The sequence below is a fragment of the Melopsittacus undulatus genome, chromosome 16 (genome assembly GCF_012275295.1).
Source record: "Melopsittacus undulatus isolate bMelUnd1 chromosome 16, bMelUnd1.mat.Z, whole genome shotgun sequence".
NCBI lineage: Eukaryota > Metazoa > Chordata > Aves > Psittaciformes > Psittaculidae > Melopsittacus > Melopsittacus undulatus.
In genome coordinates, this window is record NC_047542.1 from 5,679,284 (window position 1) to 5,697,383 (window position 18,100).

The window sequence follows — 18,100 nt, forward strand, 5'->3', positions numbered from 1 at the left end:
CCGCAGCCCCGGGGGCCCTTTCCGGGCACTTCTGCCCCGTCAGCAGCATTGCGGTGCCCCGAGGGGGGGACACTTCCCAGGGTGGGCTGAGCCCTATTAGGGTGCTTGGCTTGGGAAGGGGGGGTCCTCAGGGCAATGGGATGAAGCTGGGAGGTCCCAACCTGTCGATGCTGCAAGCATTGGGGATGGGGGGGACCCCCTGGCTTTGGGGCTGCAGATTCCCACTGCCATTGCTATGTCCCGTCCTTCCCCCCCCCCAAAAATCACCCTTTTTCACCCCATTCTGGCAGATTTAAAGGCACAAGCACCCATTTGGGATCACACGCAGCACCTCAGGGTGCCTGCATCCTCTGCACCCCACTCAGCTCCAGTGATGGGACAGTTATGGGGTCTCTGATGCAGGGGGGCTGAGGGCATGTTTTACCCCCCCACATTGCAGGGGGGGTGGTTAGGGCAGTGAATAACCTCTCTGCTCCCCCCCTCCCCATAATGGGAGACATGTGGGGACATGAGAAGCAAAGGGACCTTCCTGACCTGAGCCTTAGGGCAGCAAGATGGGGTTTTCCTATTTTCCCCCATTGTCCATGTTCTTCCAGAGGTTTGAGCTGTCTGAAGCAGCCAGAGGGGGGCAGGGATGAGGGTTTGTGGGGTACATGTGGATGGGGTGGCAATCACTGCTCCTCATATCCCAGGGACATTCCCAGCTCTGCTCCTCTGGAGCCATCATTCAGCTCCCTGTGCTTCCACCCGGAGCTGCCCCTGTGCCCACCCCCAAGAGCAGCCTCTGACCTTAAATACCCCCCCCCCCAAATCCAACCATAATGACTGTGGCCTGAATCCAATGGGATATATATAGGTCCCACTTCCCTGGGAAGGGGATGTGGGGCTGGGAAACCCCCGTCTGCTGCTGGGGAGAGGAAGGGCTGGGCTGAGTCAGCTCCCGTCGAGGAATCCTGTTTGTCAGCAAACACAACTCAGCACCCACAAAACGCTTCCGGGTCCCATCCATCCCATGGGAGCAATGCGGGGGGTTTACCCTGCACCCTAACACCACGGGAGGGGCTCAGGGTGGTGTTAAAGCCATTAGGGTTAGGGTTAGGGTTACTCATTCCATGGGTGTCCCCCCCCGGCCAGGGATGCTGGGTGCATGCAAAGGGAGCGGGATGCAGGCTCCCCCATTCCCTGCGGAAATGCCTCTTCCATTGCTGCCTCTCAAGTGAAGTGCTCTCAGGAAGCGCTGCTGAGGGTCTGTTTGCTTTGAGCAGCTGCTTCCCAAGTCCCACAGGAGGGTTTGGGGGCCCCCAACACTGGGAAAGGGGAGCCCATGGCAGGAGCACCCCAATGGCAGCAGGATGGGGTGGGCTGGGGCAGGAAAGCCGGATGCATCCCTCTGCCCTGATGCCTGTGGCCATGAACTCCTGCCTGCCATCAACAGGAAAGCGGGAGCGTGACCCCAAGCCCTTATCCCAGTGCTGGCCACATCCAGGCCTCTGCTCCAGGAGCTTTCCCTATGGATTCCCCATTGTAAGGCACCAAAGTAGCCCCAGGTGCAGAGCACAAGAGGAGATGCAACCCTGGATGCTGGACCAAGCCCCAGAGCATCCTGGAGTGAGGATGAAGGGTCTCCATCCCCCCTTCCCACCCATTCCAAGGCATGGGGACCCCATCATCCCCCTTCAGTGCCAGCTCCCCCACTCACACAGCGCTCCACGTCACCTTTTATTATTAATAATATTAAATATACAAGCTGCTTTCTATGCTTTTCTTTAAATAAACTTCTTTAAATGACTTTGTATAAAATATTCCAACATTTCCTTGTATCAAAACCAGGAGAAAATAAAAAGGCAAAAAATAAATCCAACAACAGCTTAAAGGTGAGATTCATTCCCCCCCTTCCCCATGGTGTAAATCAGAGCTCCCCCAACAGCCTCCTTGCTGCACTCAGGGCTTGGCTCCTGCTTTACACCGAGTCCCTTGCACTGGAATCCCCTCCTTCTGGCAGTCATAAATACACACATACGTACGTACATACATATATATATATATAAACCACAATTAATAGTAATGCTTTCTTTAAAAAGTTTGCTTTTGTCCACGTTTTCTTCCATCATATAAAAATAATACTTCAAAACCCAAGAGCAGCGCAGGCCACGCTTCACATTTGGGGCCAGAGGGATGCAGGATGCGGCCCAACCCCACTGTTCTGGGTACCACCAGGACTGGCGCACCCCAAACCAGGCCATTCCCAAAGCCAGGGAGCGGGGCTGAGCCAAAACGTCCCTCACTACCCAAGTGGGCATCTCCATCCCATGCATCCCCATTGATCCAAGTCATTCCCGAGCCCCATTTCCCTTCTTTAAAGCGCAGTCACAAGAGGAAATCCAGTCGGAGGCGAGGCCAGCTCGCAACAAGAACCCTGTGGGGGGGCAGGAGGGGCCCCCCTCAAATATTCCTGTGGGATAAAAGGCTTTGATTCACTCTAATGCAAATAAAGCCCTCGGAGCATCCCGAGGCCAGCTCGGGAGCAGGACCGGAGGCAGGAGGATGAGGAGCAGGACGGTGCCAAGCATCACCCCCAAACCCATTCCCATGCAGGGACATGGGCACTGGTGGGCTTAAGTCTTCACAGTGTGAGGGTTGCAGTCAGGAGCTGGGGTTGTGCAGCTTGAGGGGGTCCAGGTGACTGCCACCCCCCCGGCCCCAGCAGCCAGGATGCTCCGGATGAAGCCTTGGGAAAGGCAGGATGAAGGGATTGGTGCTGCTCCAAACCATGCTGGGGTGGGACACGATTCATGGAGCTGATCCCCTCCACCTTCAGCCAGCGCTGGCCGTGTCCAAGCAGGATCCATCCTCATCGTCATCCCACATCCAGCACCTCCAGCATCCAGCTCAGCGTCACATCGGCCACTGCCACCATCCTGAATCCCTTCAGAGCACAGGGGTCCCCACTTGGGGCACATCCTTGAGTCCCTGCCAGGGAGGTTTGTGCAGTCTGTGGGGCGAGGGAAGAGGGAGCATCAGCATCAGCATCGTGCACCGACCCTTCCTGCACACAGCAAGGAGCATCCGGATCCAAGCCCCCGAGCAGCTTCACATCCCACCTCGGGCCCTGTGGGAAGGACGGGAATGGTGAGTGGGAGCCAGGGAAGAAGCACATCAAAACCACAGGAAGAAATCCACTCTATATATTAAGGAAGTGCTGGTAATGGATTAATGGGCTGCAAAACCACAGCTGGCAGCACTGGGCGCCAAGCTGGGACTCTCCCATCCCCATCCATCCCCTGCCAGCAGCAGAGATTCCCTGCCTATGGCTGAGACTGGGGATGATCCAGGGATTCAACACCATCCCCCTGGGCTTGGAGCAGAGCCCAGCAAGGTCCCATCCAGCCCCTGCTCACCTCAGAGGTCCTGAGTCTCCAGGTCTGGACATTCCCTTGCTCCCTGCAGTGCCCTGCAAGGGAAAGCCGGGGGGGGGGGGGGGGTTAGGGCACAGTGGGGGCCCCCAAAGCCCCCCCAGGCCGGGGGGCATCACACCCACCTCCTCTCTGGCTCCTCGGGGTCATGGTCTCCATCTTCCAGCGGCCGCTCCAGGACCTGCATGAAGGGAAGGGGAATGGGGAGATGAGCCATGGGGAAGGGGCTGCAATGGGATGGGGGGGGGAGACACACATTCAACACCTTCCCACCCCACTGAGCATCACTCGTGTGCCCCCATCCCGACAGGGGGAGGAACGTGGGGCTCAGCCCATGCAGAACAAGAGCCAAGCAGGGGCACTGAGGCTGCTGCTGGGGGTCCTTACCCTGGCTCTGTACTTGTACAAGAGCAGCCCCCCCATGGCCAGCAGCACGGCCACCGCACTGGCCACCGTGATGTAGACGAGGGGCTCCCGGTGGCCCTGCCTGGCGAGCGGCTCCTTCCTGCGCTGCTCTGCGCTCAGAACAAAGCCAGAGTCAAAGCTGGGCCCGGCCCCTCCGTGCTGGGGCTCCCTAGGCCGGCTCAGCCCCCAGCCCCGTGCCCCGGGGCCCCCCGCGGCTCTGTCCCGCAGCCCCGGGGCCATCCTGGTGAAGCGGAGCTGGGCCATGGGCTCCATCCTGGCTCCGCCGCTGCCGGGGGTGCTGGTCCCGAGGAGGATGGAGGCTCCGTGGTGCTGGGCAGGATGCGGCCGGGGGGCAGCGGCCCCTGTCCCGGTGCCCCCGTCCAGCAGCTCCCTGTCCCCACGAGGGATGGGGACGTCCAACGCTGCCAGGCCAATGGTCCCGGCTGCATCCAGGATGGCTTCCACCGGAGCCGGCTCCTGCATCCCAATGGATGGCACCACCGCAGCCTCACCTACCCCCCCGGCCCCCGAGCCCCCGTCCGTGGCACTGGGGGGCTGGGATGGGGTGAGGGTGGCATGGAGGAGGCTGTAAGGGAGCCGGGTGCTAGCGGGTGCCTCCTCGCTGCGGGCAGGGCTGGCAGCGGAGGGGGAGGGCTGGGTGGCAGGAGGGAGGGCAGGGGACAGGCAATTGCAGTCAGGATCTGTCCCCACACCTGAAAGAAGCAGAGAGAAGAGACGGCCGTGGGGTCAGCAGCCTCCAGGAGGGGCCCAGGCAGCAGGTCCAAGGTCGGGGGCAGCGTCCCCGGTCCCTCCCCATAGGGAATCAGGTCAAACAGCCACCCAAAACAGAGCCAGGAGGGCAAAGGTGAGGCAGGGAGCAGGCAGGGAGCAGGCAGGGAGCAGGCAGGGAGCAGGCAGGGAGCAATGGGGCAGCACAGAGATGAGAAGCAGCAGGCAGGAGGAAGCGAACCCGCATCTCCGGGTGCCCCGAGCCGATGGCAGCAGGTTATCCATGACCCACAGGCACACTGGGACATGGCACAGCTCCAGCACACAGTGAGGCATCTCCTCCATGGGCATGCAGACACAGGACAGTGACATGGGGCTCTTCCACCCCAAAACGCTCTCCCTGAAGGCTTGGCCAAGGGAAACTGAGGCACGGGGCGGTCGGAGTGATGCAGCCGAGGTCATGCAGCACGTCGGTGGCAGAGCCATCCCAGCACCTCCATTCTCTGTGTTAACACTCATCCCATGCACTGGCGCTTTGAGACGGAGCCAAGCCCGCAGCCTCCAACCAAGCCGATGGAGATGCTTCCTTCCACCCCTCAGCATCTCGTTTCCAGCAGGATTCAGCCCAAATCCCACCTCCAAAAGGCCTCCAGCCCCTTCTCCCAAGCCTGGCTCAAAACGGACACACCAAGGCCACCCCTTGGGGACGGGCACAGAGACAGGACCAACGCAGACACGAGCCCACGGCGCCCGCATGTGCCCATGGATGGGACACGCGGCTGTGAAGCTGCCCCATGCAGGTGATCCCAAGCCCCCCCAGCCCAGCACCAGGCAGAGCCCAAGCCTCGGAGCTCACCGGGGGATGCTGCAGCCGTGCCGGGTACCAGGCAGGCTCTGCGGTAGACCTGGCTGCAATCGCGCTCGAAGGTCTCCTGGTGGTGCAGGAGCTGGTTGATGTCCTGGAAGAAGTGCTTGACCAGCAGCAGCATCTCATATGGGGATGTGGTGAACTCCTCGAAGCACATCTGGGACAGCTGGAGGAACAACCGTGCTCAGCATCGGCTCCACAACCATGCAGAGCACCCACTGGCACCACCGTGGGCTTCCACACTGCACCCACGGCAGGGTTGGACACCCCTCCATGGTTCCCTGTGCCCATGCACCCACCTCTGGCCACCCCATTTATAGAACCATAGGGTTTGGGTTGGAAAGGACCTCAAGATCATCCAGTTCCCATGGGCAGGGACACCTCACATTGACCACATTACCCCAGGCTCTGTCCAAGCCAGCCTGTCACCCAGGGATGAGGGCTCGGACCATTCCCCTGTGGATACGGCATGGGACACTGCACCTTCCTCTCCTCTTCATCCTCCTCCCTGATGCAGGGGTCGATGCTCTCATCGATGCGGTTGTACATGCTCCTCACCATCTGCATCTTCTTGGCGTTGGAGGAGTTCTCCTTGAACTCTGTGCGCTCCAGGATCTTGCCCAGCAGAGGAAAAGCTGCTTTCACGTAGCAAACGGAGTCGTTCTGTGAGGATACAGACACCGTGTCCCAAACCCCGAAGTGAGTCTGGGTCTGGGATGGGCACAGCAGCACCTCCCATCCCGCTCTGCCTTGGGGAAACTGAGGCACGGAGGCACAAATGCCCCTGCATGGCCCCGCAGGCTGCCCAAGCTGGGACTCAACAGCTGCCTCCAGGCAGGATGGGTCCCTCCTGGGCTGCCACCCATAAAAGGGGACAAGAGAGAGGAGACCCAAGGACCCCCCCATGCACCATCCAGCCCTGATCCCTGTCCCCTTGTGTCCCCAAAAGGAGCCACTCACCAGCTGTATCTTGCTGATGAACTTGAAGGAAACTCTGCCCGGGTGCTGCATCTGGGTGTCAGCCTGGGAAGACAGAGCAGGATGTGACCCCATGGGGTGCTTATCCCTGCATACGGGGGATAAGCACACTCCCTGTACGAGGGACGTCTTCTTCCTCCCACCCTGCTTCTCTTCCTCCTCCTCTTCCTCCCAGCATCACAGCAGAGCTCTGCTTTATTCTCCTCCCCAGTGCTAAAACCAGGCTGCAAAAGAGCATCCCACTATGCAGGAGGCCACACATCCCATGGGAATCACACCACAGCGAGAACCCCCCGATGCCATGACCCAATGTGGGGTCCAACACAAGCTCCATATCTCCCGGCCGGTATTCCAGGCTGGAATAACGGCCCGGAAACAATTGCTCCATTATCCTGTAGGGGCTGGAGCAGGGGATGGCTCCTCCGCCAGCGGCAAGAGGAGAGGGCTGCAATCCCCAGCAGCAAAACCACCCGTTCCATTCAAACCTGCTCCATCCCCTTTCCCCTTGCAAGCACGAACCCGCTCCCAATCCCATAGGATTACAAAGCAAAGGCTCCCCCCCCCCACCCCCCGGGACAATTAGGGTAGAGGAAGCCGCCGTTATCTGCCATCTCCTGGCACTACAGCTCAGCGCCTGAAGAGGAAGAGGTAAAACCGAGCCCGGACTCAGCGGTTATGGGCTCGGGTACAGGACCCTGCTCTCTGCACCGTGTTTAATCTGCGACAACCGCTTAAATCCCTGCGTGCCCCCGATTCCCGGCTCTCCCCGAACATCTGCATGATTCCCACGCTCGGAGGTGAGCCAAGGGCCAGCGCAAGATACGGCCCCAACAGCCGGGATGGGGCCAGGAGGAGCCGTGTCCCTGTGGGATGGGTGTGAGCATCCAGCGCTGCCCCTATGGACCACGCAGGGTGGAAGGCACCCATCGCCAAAGGCACCCATGGCCGCAGCCTGGCTGGCTCCATCCATCGCCTGGCCAGCGGCCCCCCTCGCTGCCTGCCACCCACCCGCAGCCCTGTTGCCAGCCCAGCTTCCAGGCAAGCAGCTGGACTCAGGAATGCAGCCGGATTCCTCCGCTTAACCCCTGCGCAGCCGCCCGGAAAGCACCGTCCCCATCTCTGCTTCCCCATCGCTCCTGCCTCTTCCAGCCCCGTTCCTGCTTCTTCCCCATCGTCTCCCATTTATCCCACCAGCACTTTCCCACAGCTGCCCATGCTAAAAGCACGACTGCACAATCACCCTGCCTCCCAGCACCCGCTTGTCCCTCGTGCCCGCGGATGCTCAGCTCCTGGGTACCACCAGTTTGATGCCAGAGGTGAAAACCAGCAGATTTGCCCCAAATAAGGGCTGGTTTGTGCCCCATCCCGGGCAGGAGGCAGGGGGTCACTCACCAGCTCCTCCAGCTCAGCCAGGTGCCTCTCGGTGATGATCTGCTGGCAGTATCGGTTCTGCTCCGTCTCATGGATGCTGCAGAGCAGGAGGATGAGGAGGGAGGAGAGCAGGGTGCAGCGGAGCAGGCACACCTGAGCATGGCAGAGCAAAGCCTTGGAGCAGCGTTAACCCCCCTTTGCCACCCCCCTCCCCTTTGCGATGGACTTGACCCCGATCCAACGGGATAACCCCACCATGAACCTCCAGCCCCATTCCCATCCCTATCCTGCTATTTTTAGAGCGTCAGGTCAGCAGGGAATTTCCCAGTGCCCAGCGCAGGGGCTGCGTGGCCGGAGCCTGGCGAGCACAAGCCTGGCTGTGGCTCTCAGCCACTTCCACATTCCCCATCCAGCCCTCATCCCTCTTTCCCACACCATTGCTCCAGCTTCCCTGCACATCTCCTCCTCCACCCCTGCTCCGGGGACCGGCCTGACACTGACCCACCCAGCCCCAAAAATCCTCTTCCCACCCTCCGGACCCCCCCCAGCTTCCACAGCCTGCACCCGCCGGGCTCTTTCCATGCAGCAGCTCTGGCGTCGCCCCAAATTCCCCTCCCAATCCCCCTGCAACGAAGAGGGGAGGCCTCAAATCGTGCTGGGATCACGGTGGCAATGGGGGGGTTGTCCCCGGTTCAGACCCCCGAGGTGGGGATGGAGCAGCCCCCCGGGTGGGGGGATGCTCTGTGCCCCCCCCCCCCTCCGGTGACCGGCACTGAGAGGGTGTCTGGGTGATGGAGGGGGGGAATTTCCCTTGGAAGTTGTCCAAAATCCTCCCCTCTTGTGCAGCTGCCACCGCAGGGACATGGCCACGGCTGAACGGAGCCTCACCCCGCGGGGCCGGGACGGGACGGGCTGGAGCCGGGGCCTCCCCCCGCCGGCTCCGGGGAGCTGGAGCCGAGACCCCCGCGGCTTCACCCCCCGGCTCCGGCCGAGAACCGGGAGCGGGGCTGGAGCCTAACGCTGCGGGTCCATGAACGGAGCCGGGGCTGGAGCATCCCCCGGCCGAGAGCCGCTGCTCCCGACCCGGAGCTGTGCCCGAGCGGCTGACGGGGGGACCCCGCAGCGCTGGCACCGGGAGCGGCCGCAGTACCTTGGCTCCGAGGCGGGGCATGGGGGCTGCCGTGGGGCCGGGGCTGCGATGGGGCCGGGCGGAGCGGGCGAGGCGGCGGCGGAGCCGAGCGGGGCCGGGCTGAGCCACCACCGCCGCCGCGCTCCCCTTTATAGCGCCGCGGCAGCATGTGGTTTATGAGAATGGGCTGGCGCTCGGCCCCGCTCGGCCCCGTTCGGATCGTATCGGCCCCTCCTCGGACCGCATCGGCCCCGTTCGGATCGCATCGGCCCCGTTCGGATCGCATCGGCCCCTCCTCGGAACGCATCGGCCCCATTCGGACCGCATCGGCCCCATTCGGATCGCATCGGCCCCGTTCGGATCGCATCGATTTCTCCTCGGCTTAGGTCGGCCTCTTCTCGGATCAGTTCGGATCGGGTCGGTCCCGATCGGCTCGGCTCGGCTCGCCCACCCCATCTGCTGCACGGTGCCGTATGCACACACATGCACATGGGGTTTGCACATGTTTGTACATGTATGGCCACCCCTGGACATGTGGACACATATACCTGGGGCTTGCACGGGTGTGTGCTCACCTCTAGGCACAGGTACCCATGCACACACACACACATCACACACACATACATTAACCCCTGGTCTTGCACATGTGTATGTGCATGTGTAGATGTATATGCATGTGTATGTGCATGTGTGTATGTGCATGTACATGTGTATGTGCATGTGTATGTGTATGTGCATGTGTATGCTCACCCATGGGCACACACACACACATGTATACATACACAGCACTGTGGCATACACACATGCGTGCACACACATGGGCACATGCACACACACACGTGACAGCACATGTGCATGCATGCACACGCATACTCGCTGTGTGTGTGCACACAAACACCCTCCAAGTGTGCACACACGTGTAAACTACACACACATCCTGCATGGATTTGCACGGGTGTGCACAAAGGATACGTGTGCATGCACAGATCCATGTGTGCACAAGCAGCTCCATTGACATGGGTGTGCATGAACAGGTCTGTGCACACACATATGCATGGATAGATCCATGTGTGAATGGATGAAACCACATGTGCATGGATGGATCCACATGTACATGGATGGATCCACATGTACATGGATAGATCTACATGTGCATGGATGAAACCACATGTGCTCAGCAGGTTCATTAGTGTGGGCATGCATGAGCAGACATGTGCACGGATGGACCCACATGTGCACGGATGGACCCACATGTGCACAAGCAGCTCCGAGGTGTGCACGAAGGGCTCCACGAGTGCAGGGATGGATCCATGTGCAAGGAAGTGCAGGGCTGCACGCACCGCCCTGGGGCTTTCCCCGCTTGCTGCCCATGCTTGCAGGCAACTGGAACCCATTCAGGGGCCACGAGGTGACAAAGCGTTTGTCACCCTGACAGCAAACCACACTGCGAACCCCACTGGATGCGGAGAGGGGACAGGGACACGGGGCCGCCTGGTGCTGGCAGCCACCACATCCGAGCTTCGAGGAAGCGGCAGCATCAGCTCCCCGGGGCAGGAAATGCTGATGGGGCTCCTAAGATGCTGAGGGTTCTTCTTGGAGCTGAGCTAACCCGGAGCTGAGCAGAGGGATTGGGGACCTGGCGGGGGAATGATGGAGGTTTGGGGTGTGGGAAGAGCTGGGAGCCATGCGGAGATGGGGACAGTAGTGACAGCCCCAAACAGCATCACCCCTGCAGCAACACAGGAGTGCTGCCCATCCTTATCACCATGGGCATCTGCACACAGATGAGCACCGATGCTGGTGGGGATGGAGGAGGAAGGGTGCGGGGTTAAAAAGGAGATATACTCACAAAAGAACCCCTCTTCCCCCTCCAGGTCCAAGGGGTTATCCTCATGTCCCACAGCTCCGGGAGCCTTGGCAGTGGGAGGCAGTGGGAGGACCCCGGGGTGGCCACCCAAGGGACACAGTGGGTGACGCCAGCCCCAGGGCTGACTCATGGGGACCCCGTGCCAGCACGTGGGGCCCTTGGATTCCGGCTGAGGACCAAGCTCCCTCTTATCTCCTGCTCACTCATCCTCCTCCTCCTCCTTGGAAGTGACCGGAAAAGTGTCACATCCCAGGTCATGGGACACGCGGAGGGGGACAGGGGATGCCGGGACAGGGGCCGCTGTCCTGCCCCCATTAATAATTCACCCCTGTGACAAGCAGCAGCTGCCTCCGCTTTCTGCTGGCAGGGAAATGGCTTTTGCCCCTCCTCCCATCCCAAACCTGCCCAAATCCCTGAGTCATGGGGCACAAGTAGAGACTTGGAGTGGTAACGTGTGACAGTGCCCACGCTGCAGCCAGGGGAAGCTGGGGAGGCAACACTTGGGGTAGGGACAAGCTGCCTGTGCCTCTCCCAGTTACAAACTGGGACCAGTGGGAGGGTCACAGCCCCAGGACCGTGTGGGAGCTGCTGTTCCCCGAGACCATCTGCAAGTCCTGTGGCTGTCACCCAGACAGAGAAAGGCAGCATGAGGCCATAGAGGATCCTGCTCATTCGGGCAGGGGGGATAGTCTCCATGTCTGCAGGGATGCAGGTGGGGGGATGCAGATGCTTTCGCCTCTGAAAGGCCTGGACCAGCCACGAGGAGCATCCCACTTAAAGTGTCATCTCTTCCTTATCCGAGGTTAGAGCATCCTGGAGGGGGTTACAGCACCACTGGAGGAGGTTAGAGCGTCTCAGGTGGAGGTTAGAGCATCCCTTGATGTGGTTAGAGCAAACCTGGAGGAAGTTAGAACATCTCTTGGTGAGGTTAGAGCATCCCAGGACAAGGTTAGAGCATCCCAGGACCTCGACCCTCCTGCTCAGGGATCCAGAGGTGCCACTGTTCCGTCAGCTCCTGCAATCCCCCTCTCCCCACCCCTAAAGCAGCACGAGCACATTCCACCCCCGTGCCCCATTGGGGGGTGTTTTTCAGGCCAGTGAGCACCGCAGGGGGGGGGAACCCGCAGGACACCCGGATTCCCCCCCCCCCCTCCGGCTGCTCCAGCAGGATCCGGTGTGTGCCCGGCTGGAAATCCCCGTGGGAATGTCCCCAGCCCGTCCCGGAGCTGCGGAATGCGGGTGGCGCTGCCAGCACCACGAGCAGGATGAGGCTGGAGCCTTCATCCCGCAGGGACCCCCCCCCCCCCCCCCCGCACCCTCCTCCCCATCACTCCCATGCTGCCGGCTCCACGCTGCTCAGCACCCTCCTGAGCATCCCCGTGTTTGGGGTCCCCCATGAACGGGGCACCCGTGCAAAGGGGGGCGCTGGCCGGAGCCGATGGCTGTGGCTGGGGTGAGGGAACCACAGGGTCAGGATGCGTCCGGTGTCCACAGAGAAAGCCCCATTTTATCGTTATCCCAACCCAGAATCCGGCCACCCTCCAGCATGGGGCTCTCGGGGCCCATGGCACCCCCGGCTACACTGAGGGGTCCCCGGGCAGGGACAGAGCTCCCCGCTTGGCTCAACGGGGATCACCCATAGCAGGGGCAGGAGGGCAGAGAGGGGGATGTGCCCCCCATGGGTCACAGCAGGGTCCCAGCCATGTGGCCGGGGCTGAGTCATGCCAGGCTCCAGCTCCACTCCTCCCTCCACCCAGGAATGCGGTCGGAGCTGGAGCCGGAGCCAACATCCTTCCCTGGAGCCTGCCCGATGGGAGCAGAGGGCAGAGGGGGGGGCACCAGCAGCCCCCACCTGCAGCAGGTTCAGGGGGGCAGCAGGAGGTGCTGCTCTCCATGTGCCCACACTGCAGGCACTGCACCCATGGGTGCCCAGGGCACCCGAGCACCCCCTGTATACCCTGAACCAGGCTCATGGGGGAGGTTTACAGCCCCCAGTAGTCCCTGTCCCGTACTCAGCCCCACACAGGGGGCTCAGCATCACCCGGTGCTCATGGCACAGAGCTTCATGGCACAGCCCCAGCACCACCCAGCGCAACCTGGATGGAGCTGATCCATGGTGGGTCCAGGGGATCGGAACCGGGAGCAGGGGTGGGATGGGCAAAGGGCTTGGGAGCAGTCCAGGGCCTCAGTACCATGGGATGGGGACGCCGGTGACACCATGGGGAGGGCTGGGGGGTCCTTGGCTGTCACCAGGGCTGGACACAAGCTGCTGCCAACCCCTTGCTCTTGCGAAACCCTCCCCGTGGGCTGGGGCTGTGTGATGGATGGAGCCAGCATCATCCCTGACCTCAGCACGTCTCCAGGTGCCAAATCCCCCCTATACCCCCCATATTGGGTGCCCACACCCCCCCCAGCTCCATCCCCAAGGCTGATGGGGCAGCCCCCATAACATGGGGCTGCTTTGAGCAATGGGGATGCTCCAGGCTGGGCCGGGAACAGAGGAGCCGTTTGTCCTCCCCATGGGGCCGGTTGTTTATGTGCAGTGTAGGGTTTACATCAGCGACTGGCCCCGCTCTCCACTGCAGACACACACACGTGTCCCCGGCTGCATCCAGGGTCCCCATGTGCCACCCCGTAAGGAGGGTCCTGCAGCTCATCCCAGTGCAGGATCCGGCCCTGGAGGTGCTGAGCTCCCTGTTTGCATCTGTCCATCCTAAGGGACACCCCTGGGAGCCAAAGGGACACGGGGCTGGTGACAGCACAGGCACAATGGGGCTCAGCCTCCATCATCCTCCTCACTGCAGGTGGAGGGGGACCAAGACAAACGCCTATGGGATGTGCTGGGTGGACACACGGACACAGCACCACCCACAATTCCATAACCCTATTCCCTGATGGCAGCTCCCACCCCCAAGGAGCAGTGGGGGGATAACTGGTGCCAGGTTGGGGTTCAGAGGGGACACACGGACCCTACTGACCAGGGAAGAAGCCTTTGCCTCCCGAAAGGAAGCAGCTCCTGCCAGGAATTCGAGGCATTACTCAGCCCCACGGATCATGTTTGTCTGCACAGAGCCTGTTTCTCATTAGCAGCAGAGGGTTTAGCACCATGAAGCTGCTTCTCCCTCCTGCCTGAGGCTTCGGGATGAGCTCCGGGAGCATCCGTTATCCATGGATAGCAGGATGCCGATGGCAGGTTGAAGGAAGCTGGATGTGGTTTGGCCCTAAGGAGCCTTGGCTGGGAGAGCTCCCAGTGGCTCCATGCCTGCATCCATCCCATTCCCATCACAGGGATGCATTTCAGCTTGGAGCTGCCAGGGCTGCGTGTGTTGATGCTGCTGCACACACGAGCTGCAGGCTCCGCTGTGCTGGCAGCCAAAGCTGGGGCAGAGCAGCTCATTTGGGGCTGAAAACAGGAGATCTGGACCCACTGCTATGGGGGGTGGAGAAGATGAGGGCATGGAGGGGAGCTCGGGGGTGTTGCAATGAGCTCTGCAGCCTCCCTCATGCTCCTGCAGCCAAGCTCTGCACTTGGGAACACTCTGGAATCTACCAGGGTTTATTGAAAGCATCTTTTGGGCTCTGGGCAACTGAAATGTTCCCCTCCTAATGCTGATCCTAAATCCGGCCTTCCCCATGTCCCTGGCAGCTGGATGGGTGCTCCTCAGCCTCCCACCCAGGGGCATTTCCCATCCTGACACCTTCACCCTCTTTCTCATCCATTGGAGCCTCCATCCCGGAGCAGAGCTGAGCACTCCCCAGTATGGGGTGAACTGTCTCCAGCTGCTTGTATGTGCTTGGAGACTCCATTTGAGTTGAGAAACACCAATGGTCCTTCCAGCAGGTGACCCCATTCCCTGCTCAACCAGGGACCAAACATCCCATCCCACTCTGGGAGCATCATCCAGACTGTGGGTGCTAGGGGAGGGTGTTGAGAAGCTGGAAAGTAGGGTGCTCATGCAGGAGAGCAGTAAACTGGACAGAGATGGGCTCCTATACCAGCAAACCTGTCAGAAATGGGATTCTATAGCATTAAACTGGTCAGAAATGGGGTTTTACAGCATTAAACTGTGCAGAAATGGGTCCTACAGCAGTTCTGGGGCTATGGCTCATGCCTGCAGCCGAAGATGCTCCGGGTACCCCAGCACCATCCCACAGCCCGATCGCACCGTGTGTGCCGGGGCCAGCACCTCACCAGGAGCCCTGCATCCCATCCGGACCAGCACAACCCGGCTCCATCCTGCAGCACACAGAGCCTGATGCAGGAGCTGCTGCATCCCCACCCATGGTCCCTGCGGGAACACCGGCCCCAGCAGAGCCTATGAAGCATCATGGTGTTGTAATGGTGCCCGGGGAGGCTGGGGAGCAGGAAACCACCATAAGGAAGCTCTGAGGCTGGTGGTGGCCATGGAGAGTGGGTGATGCTATGGGGGTCCCTCACCGGGCCCTGGGTTTGGGTCATTTTCTGTGTGTTTGTAAGGGAGGATGCAGGATAAGAATCTCGATGCTGAGGGGCTGCAAGACATGGAGTGAGCTGGTGTCATTCCTCCTATCCCAAGCATTGGGATAGACCAAGGAAAGGCTTAAATTTAGGGGCTGGGATGAGCCAGGCAAGTCCCAGCTCAACAAGGACACCTGAGCATGAGCTTTGGGGCTGCTCCATCCTCAGGCTCCATCTGATCAATGGGGAAGGGGCTTCACGCTGCTTCCCCAGCCTGGCAATGCCACAGATCCAACTTGCTGCTGTCACCCCCCCCCCATCAGTGCTCATAATTAAGTCTAATCCAGTGGAATCCCATCCCGCAGCCGCTGCTGTCGCATCTGGAGGCTGCTGTGGTCTCCTCATTGCCAGGCTTCCATTCCAAACAACCACAAGGCTTTTTCCATCCTCTTTTGATTAACGTGTGGTTCCTGCCCTGAGCCCTGCACCAAACAGGGGCAGGTCCAGGGACCTTGGCCATGGTGTCCCCAGGGGTCCCCAAGCATCCTTTATCCATTACAATCCATTGGCAGGGACAGGCACAGCAGGGTCCTGGCACAGTCATGGGGACTTTCCTCCTGTTGGCAACTGGTCCCACTTCCAAGGAAAAGCCCCAGGATGGGAACCAGCAGCAGATCTGCCCCATGGACCACATAGTCCCAGTACCAGGGCTCTGCTCAGCCTCCATGGCCCAGTGATGGTCCCCAAGGGGGATGGAGCCCCTGGGTACCCTCATCACCCATCCCTGCGGAGCACCCGCTGCAGAGAGGACCCCAATGGGTGGGATAAACCCCTCCAGCTCTCATGTCCCATCCATTGTCCCCATGTCCCTCTGGAACCCCCATCCCTGCTCGTGGCCCCACAGCAGCAGCGGCTCAGCCACATCTGGGGCTGATTTTCCATGCAAAGCCACAGTGGCCTCAGGGATGCTGAAGCCGTCGGGAGCGATGGAAACAGCCTGAGGCTGGCTCAGGATGTGGTGGCTTGACCAGGACGAAAGTGGAGCAGGAAGGGGGCAGAGGCAGGAGAAAGCTCCCCCATTGCTTGCCCAGAGCCAGCCTGGCCCTGGCCCTAGGGATGGGATTAGGCGGAGCTGGAAGCATGTCCTGCGGGATGCAGGCTCTCCATGAGCTCACCCCCACGTGCCTGCGACCAGGAAGGAAAAGAGGAAATCTGTTTGTTCCTATTTTCTCTTCAAGAATAAACTTTCCCCAAGGTTTTCCTAAGGACCCACAGCACCAGTGACCCACACATCCCAAGCCATGGGGATGGATATGGGACATTGATCCCACCCGTGTTGGAGCTGCTCCCCAAACCCACCCCTGCCTCAGCTGGGGTCACAGCCACCCCTTGAAGGCCACCCTAAGCACTGGATGGGGTCATCACCCTGCACCTCTGGTGCTGCCCCCCAGCCACCAGCACCCGTTGCACATCCTGGGTGCGTATGGGGAGAACTGGGGCTGGTGTTGGGAAACGAGGGCAGGGGAAGTGGGTTCGGGGTGATGAGCACATCCAAACCGTTTGTGGTTTCCACATCCCACCCCCATGGTGACGGCCCCAAGGGAAGGGCTGGATCCTCATCCCAGAGCTGATGCTGGAGCCATCGGAAGATGCGTGAAGGGGAACGTCAATTGAGAAGAAGGGGAGAGCAGTAGGATGCTGGGATCGAGCCCTCCTCCATCCCCAGGGATCCCAAACCCCCCCCCCCCCGGCTGCCACAAGGACCTGGGCAGCACTGGGAGCAGGGGCCTCCCAGTTACCCCAAGCTGCTGGGAAGGCTGGGTCTGGTCGGGAGCATCAGCACCGGGATCTCCTCCAGGAGTGGATGCAAGAAGAGATAAAGCTCAAACCCTACCAGCTGCACAGCACAGGAAGGGAGCAGGACCAGAGCTGTTATTGCAGTGGGATGGATTGGGATTGGGATGAGAGCCAAACAAGCTCCTTCCATCCCTCCAAACCCCTTCTGCTAAGCCAGGGAGGGAAATGTGTCCTCCCTGGTACCAGCACCAACACTTGGCAGCCAGTTTCTATGAGCTCTCAGGGCTCAGCCTGCGCAGGCAGCCGAGCAGGATGCGGCCCAGCATCAGCTCAGCATCAGCCCAGCATCAGCCCAGCATCAGCCCAGCATCAGCTCAGCATCAGCCCAGCATCAGCACAGCATCAGCTCAGCATCAGCACAGCATCAGCACAGCATCAGCTCAGCATCAGCCCAGCATCAGCCCAGCATCAGCTCAGCATCAGCTCAGCATCAGCCCAGCATCAGCCCAGCATCAGCTCAGCATCAGCCCAGCATCAGCCCAGCATCAGCCCAGCATCAGCTCAGCATCAGCTCAGCATCAGCCCAGCATCAGCCCAGCATCAGCCCAGCATCAGCTCAGCATCAGCTCAGCATCAGCCCAGCATCAGCCCAGCATCAGCTCAGCATCAGCCCAGCATCAGCCCAGCATCAGCCCAGCATCAGCCCAGCATCAGCTCAGCATCAGCCCAGCATCAGCCCAGCATCAGCTCAGCATCAGCCCAGCATCAGCCCAGCATCAGCCCAGCATCAGCTCAGCATCAGCTCAGCATCAGCTCAGCATCAGCCCAGCATCAGCTCAGCATCAGCACAGCATCAGCTCAGCATCAGCTCAGCATCAACCCAGCATCAGCTCAGCATCAGCCCAGCATCAGCACAGCATCAGCTCAGCATCAACCCAGCATCAGCCCAGCATCAACCCAGCATCAGCCCAGCATCAGCACAGCATCAGCTCAGCATCAGCTCAGCATCAGCCCAGCATCAGCACAGCATCAGCTCAGCATCAGCCCAGCATCAGCCCAGCATCAGCTCAGCATCAGCTCAGCATCAGCCCAGCATCAGCCCAGC

The 18,100-nt window shown here is 60.7% G+C and overlaps 1 protein-coding gene across 5 annotated transcripts; it reads right to left on the reverse strand.

Moving 5' to 3' along the window:
* Positions 1–1,719: 1,719 nt before the first annotated feature.
* CSF1 (colony stimulating factor 1) lies at positions 1,720–8,970 on the reverse strand. 5 transcript variants are annotated; one of them, XM_034069939.1, is made up of 10 exons: positions 8,200–8,224; positions 7,786–7,917; positions 6,376–6,438; positions 5,899–6,078; positions 5,404–5,581; positions 3,801–4,531; positions 3,539–3,594; positions 3,399–3,451; positions 3,102–3,109; positions 1,720–2,992 (listed from the first exon to the last, which is right to left on the reverse strand). In XM_034069939.1, the coding sequence occupies exons 1-8, from the start codon at positions 8,221–8,223 to the stop codon at positions 3,400–3,402; spliced, it is 1,416 nt and encodes a 471-aa protein (XP_033925830.1). In that variant the 5' UTR covers position 8,224; the 3' UTR covers positions 1,720–2,992; positions 3,102–3,109; position 3,399. The 5 variants fall into 5 exon arrangements, with proteins under 5 accessions (XP_033925830.1, XP_033925831.1, XP_033925833.1 ...); XM_034069940.1 differs by lacking the exon at positions 3,102–3,109; XM_034069942.1 differs by lacking the exon at positions 8,200–8,224 and adding an exon at positions 8,915–8,970 and having other exon boundaries at positions 1,721–3,109; positions 3,801–3,928.
* Positions 8,971–18,100: the final 9,130 nt, after the last annotated feature.